Below are 10,018 nucleotides of genomic sequence, written 5' to 3'. Positions count from 1 at the left end.
CCTTCTTGTTCTTCTTCTCCTTCTCCTCCTTCTTCTTTTCCCCCCAAGACAGGGTTTCTCTGTGTAGCTTTGGCTGACCTGGAACTTGCTCTGTAGACCAGGCTCTGTAGACCAGACTCAGAGATCTTTCTGCCTCTGCCTCCCAAGTGCTGGGATGAAAGGTATGCACCACAACTGCCCAGCCCCTCTACACTTTTTAATTAGACTCATTACTCAGTAAAATTAGCAAATCTTCCCCAGAGGTTTTTATTAGCAAAGATAATTTCATATTAAAATTTCACACACTAAATTCTTCCATCTACTGCAAGAGACATTAACATCTTCACACAAAGTGAAGAGCACTCCTTCTCCATTCAATACACTAGCTCTATATTACCTTCACAGCATTAACACCAGCATAATTTATATGACACAGGGCATTGAAAGCTCAGTATATCCCCAGGACTAAGAGGAAGAGGTTCTTCTGGTGGCTAAGATGGAAAGAGGGAACAAAAGGCAGATAAAGGGCTCCTGTGTACACTGTTGAAACAGACTATCTAGTAACCCTACCATTTTCAATGAAACTTGATTGACAGCTGACAAGTGGTAGAGAACACTTGCTCCTGGATGGGCTTGTGGAGTACACTTTGTCACTTAGGGGAGAGGACACTTGCTTCCGATGGGCTTGTGGAGTACACTTTGGGCACTTAGGGGATACTTCAAGGCAAACGGTTGGAATTGTCAACTACTCTAATTAAAGTTCGTAAGTATTAATGGGATCAGAGGACTCAGAACATTCTGGATAGATTTTGTTGCTTTAGCTCGAATTAGTTCTTTGGACCATACAAAAGAAACTTTACATATAAAACACTAGATCTTTCTTTTCTTTTCTTTTTTGTTTTTTGTTTTTTTTTTTTTTTTGAGACAGGGTTTCTCTGTAGCTTTGGAGCCTGTCCTGGATATTGCTCTGTAGACCAGGCTGGCCTCGAACTCACAGAGATCCACCTGCCTCTGCCTCCCCAGTGCTGGGATTAAAGGCGTGCGCCACCACCGCCCAGCTAGCTCTTTCTTAATATCCTCTTTCGCATGTGGTATGGTGCTTAGTATTGGCAAATATTGACAGAGTTAAGATTTTTTTTTCAGCTATTTTGGGCAAACAAATCATGTAAAAGGAATTCTTTATAAATTTGAGTAAACCAGGAAGGCCAGGGGAAGGTTGACAAGGTGACTAGGAGACCCTCCCTGCACCGGAATCTCAGTTTGTTCTCAATTGCCTGCATGGCATCAGGAATGTAGTAGCTTTCTGTAGGTGATACAGTGCTTCCATGTAAAAATCAAATAAATCTCAGACAGCAGACTACTACTGCCGGTGATAAGCCATCCAAGCAGTGCTATCCTTCACCATCACAGCAATGTACTCATCAATAGTGGGGCACAGTGCCTATGAACTGTGATGTGGGGAAATCTATGACATGTTCTTCACAGTCGGCCAACCACCTAAGCTGAATATTCCCTAGTCAAACAAAAAGCAAGTTGATTGTTGATCAAATAAATAAAAGCTTTTAAATCAGGTGGCATTTAAATCAAGTGCTTGCGTGGGACTGTACATGATGGGGCAGGTCCAAGTTCCTGGGCACCCTCTGAATGACTATGCGATCCTTGTAGGGAGGAGAACAACCCAAACCCAGGTGACTTGTTGCCAAGGATATTTCCCGGGGAATAGTAATAGATCCTCTCAATTAAGAGAAAAGACACCTGACCACGAAGTGTCAACTCCTAGCACCAGAGAGAATCCAAACTCCACAGATGAGTGATGGAACCCAGAGGCTCTGCTTCTGTGAATCACGTTACTTTTGCAAGTGGAAAAAAAAAAATCCAGGTTTACACTAAACATGTACCTTTAAAAAGTTCAACCTCTTAAAAATCCTTAGAAGTCAATTTTATAATCCTATATAAAATAAAATCACTGGTTTATAATAAAATGTTTGGAGTTTCAGAGATGTGAAAAACAAAAATGAACTGAAAACAACAGTTTATATAAATTCAGGTCCCAGAGTAAAAACTGAACGTAGTCTCTGACAAAGGAATGGTGAGACGTGTCTATTTTTGCTAATACACCCCAAACTGTTTTGTGGACAATGAATGGCAAGTGGCAATTTTGAACTGCCATCTCATACCTCTAATCAACACTAACTCAAGTCTGTGGCAAGACACTTGAATGGACGCGTCTTATGGAGAGGTAGTCACTTCTCTCCATGACGGGCCATCTGCAGCCAGAGTTCAGAAGTTCAGTTATTTGATGGGCTGGGAAGCAGGATCCACAGAATTTTCTTTCTCAACCTGAAGAGACTCACTGCTGATGGACAATAATTCTCGAAGTTCCTTATTTTCAAGCTGGGAAAAGAAGATATTTCCTGTGTTTTAATTGTTAAACTATGTCAGAATGTATTATTTGGGGCCAGAAAGAAGAAAAATATTTTTAAAGTTTTAAATGATTAAAAAATATTTTTGAGGCCAGGCAGTGGTGGTGCGCACCTTTAATCCTGGCACTCGGGAGGCAGAGGCAGGTGGATCTCTGTGAGTTCGAGGCCAGCCTGGGCTCCAGAGTGAGTTCCAGGACAGGCACCAAAGCTACACAGAGAAACCCTGTCTCAACCCCGGCCCCCTTAAAAAATATTTTTGAGACACAGTCTCACAAGTAGACTCCCCCGCCCCGAGTTTCTCTGTGTAGTTTTGGTGCCTGTTCTGTATCTCACACTGTAGACCAGGCTGGCCTCAAACTCAGGGAGATCCGCCTGGCTCTGCCTTCTGAGTGCTGGGATTAAAGGCGTGCGCCACCACTGCCTGGCTTCACTAAGTGGACTTTGCTGGCCTACAATTTGACACACAGATCAGGCTGGCCCTAAACTCACAAATATGCACCTATCTCTGCCTCCAGAGTACTGAGATAAGAGCCATGCACCACCATACCTGGACCTTAAATGATTACATTGTTTTCTTTTTAGATTTATTTTATTATTTTATGTGTATGAGTATTTTGCCTGCATGTATGTCTGGGCACCATGTGATGCCTGGTACCCTAGAATGTCAGAAGGGGACATTGGATGCTCTGGGTGTAGAGTTATGTAAGTTGTGAGTTACCATCATGTCGGTGCTTGGAATCGAATCCAGGTCCTTTGTAAGAACAATAGGTGCTCTTAAATATTGAGCCATCTCTCTGGTTCATAATTCAACTAGTACTTTTGGTACTTGACACCTATCACTTCCTTTGATTTCTATCTAGATATGACACTTTACACTCCATCTTTACCACGTCTGTCGAAAATTCTATTTTGAGATAGTGTCTGATGTAGTGGAGGCTGAATTGGAACTCTTGATTCTTCTGTTTCTTTCTGTCTCCTAAGTGCTGGGACTTCAGGTGTGTGCAACCGTGTCTAGCTCTTTACAGGACACACTGATAAACTACAGCATTTCTAGCTTCACCAAAAGGATGAACAGCATGATCAACAAGTCCTCTGCCATATTAATTGTCTCTCAGTATTCTTGAGTCATTTTCACTATGTGTGTGTGTGTTTTGCTTGCACTTATGTATGAGCACCATCTGAGTGCCAGAAGAGGGCATCAGATTCCTGGAACTGGAGTTATAGTTGGTTGTGAATGATCACGTGGCTGCTGGGAACTGGGTCCTCTGCCAGAGCAATAAGTGCTCTTAACTGCTGAGCTATCTCTTTGGTCTCCGTCTTCTGAATCTTTCTTCTAACACTTACATACCATTTCCTACTACGTCCTTCCTTCACTAGATTTGGACAGGGACCTTATCTTTTCCTGTTTGGAATTTCTTTCTCTCTCTCTCTTAAATTTTAAAAAATTATTTATTTATTATGTATACAGTGTTCTGTCTGCACATATCCCTGCAAGCCAGAAGAGGGCACCAGATCTCATTACAGATGGCTGTGAGCCACCATGTGGTTGCTGGGAATTGAACTCAGGACCTTTGGAAGAACAAGCAGTGCTCTTAACCTCTGAGCCATCTCTCCAGCCCTGGAATTTCTTTCTTTTTCTTTTCTTCTTCTTCTTCTTCTTTTTTTCTCAAGACAGGGTTTCTCTGTGAAACAGTCTTGGCTGTCCTGGAACTCACTCTGTAGACCAGCCTGGCCTCAAACTCATAGAGATCTGCTGGCCTCTGCTTCCCGAGTGCTAGGATTAAGGCATGAGCCACTGTTTGGAATTTCTTAAAGGTCCCACGATAGCACTTGAAATAAGCAATCAAACCTTCAAACCCCCTAATGAAATGTATTCTCTTCGTATTTTTATACTCATACACATAAAATAACATTAAAAAATAAAACCATAGTTTTATCCATGTTATTTGTGTGTTTGCAAGCATATATGTATGTATGTATGTATGTATGTATGTATGTATGTGTGTGCACAGTACATGCATGCCTGGTATTTTTGGCTGTCAGGAAAGGGAGTCAGATCCCCTGGAATTAGTTAGGGATGATTGTGAATAGCCATGTAATTGTTGGAAACCAAACCTAGGTCCTCCCAAGGGCAGCAAGTGCTCTTAATTGCTGAGCCACCTCTCCAGCCTCTTATATGTTTTTTTGAGACAGGGTCTTACACATAGAGATTGTCCTGAAACTCACTAAGTATTCCAGACTGGCCTCAAGACTCTCAATCCTCCTGTTAACTAACTCTTCGGCTCTGTGACTGTAGGTGTGTGCCGCCAGATCTAGTTTATAAAGTGCTAGGGATCCGACCCAGGGCCTCACGAATGCTAAGCAAGCACTTTGGTAGTTAACCGAGCTCCACTCCTCGCCTCACTCACTCCCACACCTTTCTTTTGTGATATACTATCTATTTTCTGAAAAGATCTCTTGGTTTTATGTGTGTGGGTGTTTTGTCCACATGTACATCTGTGCACTATTTGCTGTGCCAGCAGTTACAGACAGTTATGAGCCACCATGTGGATGCTGGGAATTGAACCTGGGTCCTCTGGCCACTGCTCTTAACCACTGAGCCATCTCTCCAACCTCACTTTTTTTTTTCCCCCTGGGACAGAGTTTGTTTGTATAGCCCTGGCTATCCTGGAACTTACTCTGTAGACCAGGCTGGCCTTGAACTCAGGGATCCGCCTGCCTTTGCCTCCTGAGTGCTGGGATAAAAGGTGTGTGCCACCACTGCCCGGCTTCTGTACTGCTATTTCTTGATCATTTAGTTTAGATATTACCTATTTGACTTCTATTATGGTGCATGAAGGATTTCAGCTTACATATGACCTGCTCTTCCTTCTCTCCATGCTTTTTAAATAAATATATAAATCTCAACTGCTACCTCCCAAAAGCTAAGGTTACAGCTATGCACCATCATATTTAGTATATCCGTGGTACTGATATATCTCAGGGCTTTTTGCTTGCTACACAAGTATTTTACCAATCAAGCTCTGTCCCCAGCCCCACAACTGGCATTTTCATTGATTGCTGCTGACTGTATTTTTTTATTTCCCTGAAAAGGGCAAAAAAAACAAATTGTAATTTTAAATCATTAGGACACAGAGAACATCAATACTGCTAGTATTGTTAGCCTAACACTACTGAGGCAACACAGGATGTTGATGCAGGATAATTTTGAGTTTTGGGCCAGTTCAGGCCACATTCTCAGACACCCTTATTTAGAGGCATTCTTGTAAAAAGGAAAATATTAATACACTGTAGTGATAGTCTAGTGATGACATATTCTGAGACGTTATAAAAGCTGTTAGAAAAACGGTGAACTTAAATGAAATAAATGAAAGAGAAAAAAGGGGGGAACTTAAGACATCAACCACCTTACCTCTAGTTGAGCTAGTTTTTCCTGAATCTTACAAAACTGATTATCATCCACCTGAACGGCTTTCCTCATCACTTCTCCCATTTCACAGATTCTGTCAATCTGACTTTCAATTTCCTGCGAAAATAAAATGGGAAAAAAATAGTTTTTAGTTATAAAGACCACAAAAAGCATGTGCATTATGAATTTTAAGTCTATTAAAAACCTTGCAGAAATAAACTGGGAGGGGTTCATTTAGTACATGCTACAGAAGTTACACTTCAATTACCCTATATTTTGAGCCATAATAATAAAAATCTGTGGTATTTCAAATAATTTCCACTTTTCAAAAGAGCATTTGATATCCAGGTGTCAAGTGTGGTAGCATACTCCTGTAGTCCTGTCCTTGGGAGGCTGAGAAGGGTGGATGCCAGCCTGTACTAAATGGTACCTAGCCTCAAAAACAAAACAAAACAAAACAGATAATAACTCAAATATTTAGATATTTAAAACATTCCAGTTCCCTAAAACTTGTAAGTCAGTAAAACGCATCCAATGGAAGACGAAACATCTTTCACTGTAGTAAATAGTAGCTTCCAATCTAAGAACTGTAGATTAGAATACATAATATGTGCAAATATATAACAAGGAAGCACCTTACAAACTGAAAAATTACTGGTTTTCCAAATTAAACAGTAGTTAAAACGTAGGAACGGCCATAAAATAAACAAGACCCCCGCCACATCCCCAGTGACAGAATGTGAGTCATTCAGTGAGGTTAGTGACTGCTTGCTGTGTGGAAGACAGATAAAACTGAACTCATGCCCCCAAAGTACAAAACTTACAGCCTAGTAGAACATACAAGTAATAATCAGCCAAGCATTCACTGAACGCTTTCAACACTAGCTGCCATCATGCTTGCTATCTAGCTTGCTATGTAGCCCAGGTTAGCCTAGAACTCTAACTCATCCTGTCTCAGGTTGAATAAGAGATCTTGGTGAGGGAGGTGATATCACTCAAAAGGATGTGGGGAGCCCCTGATCCCCTTCTCTTATTCATACTTCACAAAGCCTCAGCCAGATACAGAGTGAACATGAAAACCATGAAAGAGGAACATGCTTTTCTGCAAACAAAACAACAACCTCAAGATTCCAGTATGGTTTATTTAGAATTTATTTATCGGTGTTTCCTTACTGCAGAGTGAGACTGGTGAGCTTTCAGGACTGGTTCGGTATCCACTGCCTTTTTAGCAACCATTAACTGTAACATCTGTTTCCGGTACTTGCTCATGATGAGTTCCAAAGCATCCTGGTGCTCCTCCAAGGAAACCCACAGCTCTAACAAAAAAGCAAACATCTGGGCAATGATGTCTGTAACAGGTCCCAAGGCAAACCTCCTAACAGCTGGGGCTTTCTGATACTCCATGGGATATTGTGAATCCAAAGCTGGGAATTGATATTCAAGCCCACAGAAGTGAGTAAAGTCTACGTGAAAAACAACTTTCTACACAGTAGAGTATTGTAGAAGTAACATGGGATATGTAATCACAAGACACAGATTTGAATTCAGTTTTCTAATTTACTTGCTTAAATTAAAACAACTTTCTAGACAGTAGAGTTTTGTAGAAATAACATGGGATATGTAATCACAAGTCACAGATTTGAATTCAGTTTTCTAATTACTTGCTTAGAAGCAAAATGAGCGCATTAAAAAAAATTTTTTTGTTGATTTGAGTGCGAACACCACAGTGTACATGTGAGGTCAGAGAACAACTTCCAGGAGTCAATTCTCTCCTTCCACCATGTGGGTCCTTGGAATGGAACTCAGGTCCTCAGGCTTGGCTCTTCAGGCCTTCTGGCTAGTGCCATTACCTGCTGGGGCATCTTGTTGGCGAATGTGAACCTGTCTCTCAACTGCGTTGTGTAAATACCCGGGTTGTCGATCTCAAAACGATGACGACAGGGGAATATAATGGAATGGAAGATGTAAAAAGGTCTCTGTCAGACAACTGCCATACTGTTGTCATAACCAACCCTAAGAATGTATATTTTGGGGACAAAGTTCTAGCCGTCCATCTTGCACAGGTACATAAAACAAAGATAAAAACAAAAAACCACCTCGATCTTAACTTTAGTGTTCACTTTAATTAATATTAAAATATTACATTTATAGACTCTGAACTTAGGTATATACGCCTCCATCTGGTATGTGCCCCCCCCCCCCCCCCCCCCGCCATCTAACAACTCAGCTCTACTAAACAACTTTCAAAGTCATCACTCAGAAGACTTAAAAGAGTAATCTGATAATTTTACTGTTACCATATGACCTTTTAAAGCACTGACCCTAGATATAGATATGAAACGTACACTCTTGTGAATGTCCAAATTATTACCAGACAAGGAAAAAAAAGAATCCTGCACACACACACACAGAGGAGGCCGGACTAACCTCTGTTTTCTTGCTGCAAGTCTCTAATCTGGGTATTCTCTTGAGACAGCAGAATGTGAGGTTTATATTTAGACATGTCCTTCACGTCGGGTGCATCCTCTTGATACTGGACGGACGACAGACAGACAGATTAAGCCGCTGCAAACACAGGCAGGTGCTGCTGAGGCGGCAGCAGTCCCACCCATCACAGAGGAAGTTCTCACGCCCGCCCTGCCCTCCGGACCAGGATAAATCAGGCGGCGACCCCACCCGCCCGCTCCCCGTCGCACCCACCCCAGGGCGCGGCCCGGCCCGGCCCGACCTGCTCGGGCAGCACGGCGCCCGCCTCCCGCATCGCCGCCACCCGCCGGTGCAGCGCGGCCGACTGGTCCACCAGCGACTCGGCCGCCGCATCGTGCTCGCGCAGCCGCTCCAGCAGCGTCTTGGCGTCCGTCAGGATCTTCTCGATCGTGCAGCTCATAGCGGCCGAGGACGCCCGCCCGGCCCGCTGGCCTCGGCGATTCGCTCAGCCCGTCCCCAGTTTGGGATGAGCGCGATTCGCGTCACTTCCGGGCACGCTTTAAAGGCGCCTTGGCAGCCCGGTCGGCGCCTGCGCAGTGCGGGATTCGTGGTAACCTCTGGTTTAGCCACAGCCTTTTTTGGGTGGAGCAGCAGAGGTCGGCTTCGTGCCACATCCTGGTTCTTCACGATGTTACAGCTGTTCCGGTCTCAGTTCTCCTTTTCTTCTGGTTTTGATTGATGTGGTCTGTCATGGGATTTCAACAAACTGATAACACACACACACACACACACACACACACACACACACACACACACACACACCCCAACAAGTGGTAAAATACACTGGAACCTCTCACTTCCTCCCTCCTCCCTCCCTTCCTCTGTGCCCTTCCTCTTCCTTCCCACCCCTTCTTCCCTTCCTCCACTCCTCCCCCTCTCCTCTCTTCTTCCCTCCCTCCCTTCTCCTTCCTTTAAAAGCTGAACAGTGGCTGAGGAATGGCACCTGAGGTTGACCTCCGACCTCCACATACACAACTGCACCTGTGTATGCAAACAGGCATAGTCTCTCCCTCTCTCTCTCTCTCTCTCTCTCTCTCTCTCTCTCTCTCTCTCTCTCTCTCTCTCTCTCTCACACACACACACACACACACACACACACACACACACACACACACGGGAAAGCTTTCTTTAATGCAGTGTTGAGAAGCCTCTTTGGGAAGGAGTCTGCCATTCTACAACACCGAGGCTGACTGTTGACCGAGTAAGATGGCTGGCAGGGAATTTATTTTGGGTAAAATACAGACAAGTTCTAGGGCAGTAGAATAATAGTAATGTTTTGTTCCTAAGAGTCACCCCCCCCCACCCCATGCTACAGTCTCTTTTATCTCGAGTTCAGCAATGAAATTCACAAATGTGATGTTAGTTGTATTTTTGGGATTTGGGGAGGTGCCTCTTGTAAAAATTTTACACTTGTAAAAATGTGTTAACAGATTGCCTCTGGGGAAATGGAATAATTTTCATACAGAAGGAAGAGAACTTGGGAGAAACAATAATAGCCTGGAATAAGTTTGCAGCAAAGACTAGGGTGTATTTGTTTACGTTTTGTAGGGAGCATTTCCCAGGATTCTTAGAAATACTCGAGTGGACAGCTCCCTTGAAGTCATACAGAATGAGGGCTTAGATTATGTGAGCTGGATATTAAGGGATAAAGATCCCCTCATTTCTGGAGAAGCTGGGGGACACTTGAAGGTCATGCTGGTAGCCCAAATAACCTTAACTA

At 43.3% G+C, this 10,018-nt stretch overlaps 1 protein-coding gene across 2 annotated transcripts; it reads right to left on the bottom strand.

The window, feature by feature from the left end:
- Positions 1-222: 222 nt before the first annotated feature.
- Positions 223-8,800, bottom strand: Sike1 (suppressor of IKBKE 1). 2 transcript variants are annotated; one of them, XM_042279623.2, is made up of 5 exons: positions 8,540-8,800; positions 8,239-8,344; positions 6,985-7,127; positions 5,815-5,928; positions 223-2,373 (listed from the first exon to the last, which is right to left on the bottom strand). In XM_042279623.2, the coding sequence occupies exons 1-5, from the start codon at positions 8,696-8,698 to the stop codon at positions 2,272-2,274; spliced, it is 624 nt and encodes a 207-aa protein (XP_042135557.1). In that variant the 5' UTR covers positions 8,699-8,800; the 3' UTR covers positions 223-2,271. The 2 variants fall into 2 exon arrangements, with proteins under 2 accessions (XP_042135557.1, XP_042135558.1); XM_042279624.2 differs by having other exon boundaries at positions 8,512-8,780.
- Positions 8,801-10,018: the final 1,218 nt, after the last annotated feature.

The sequence above is a fragment of the Peromyscus maniculatus genome, chromosome 6, assembly GCF_049852395.1.
Source record: "Peromyscus maniculatus bairdii isolate BWxNUB_F1_BW_parent chromosome 6, HU_Pman_BW_mat_3.1, whole genome shotgun sequence".
NCBI lineage: Eukaryota > Metazoa > Chordata > Mammalia > Rodentia > Cricetidae > Peromyscus > Peromyscus maniculatus.
Note: the sequence above shows the minus strand (reverse complement) of the source record. Positions and strands in the feature narration are given on the sequence as shown.

Bases quoted from the DNA above. Each gene is read 5' to 3' on its own strand.
- Sike1 (XM_042279623.2), bottom strand. From the start codon at position 8,698: ATGAGCTGCACGATCGAGAAGATCCTGACGGACGCCAAGACGCTGCTG. The intron at 7,128-8,238 runs GTTAGTCCGGCC...CTTTTTTGTTAG, and splicing joins CTTGCAGCAAGAAAACAGAG to AGCTGTGGGTTTCCTTGGAG. The intron at 2,374-5,814 runs GTAAGGTGGTTG...TTCTTTTCCCAG, and splicing joins AAAAACTAGCTCAACTAGAG to CTTGAAAATAAGGAACTTCG.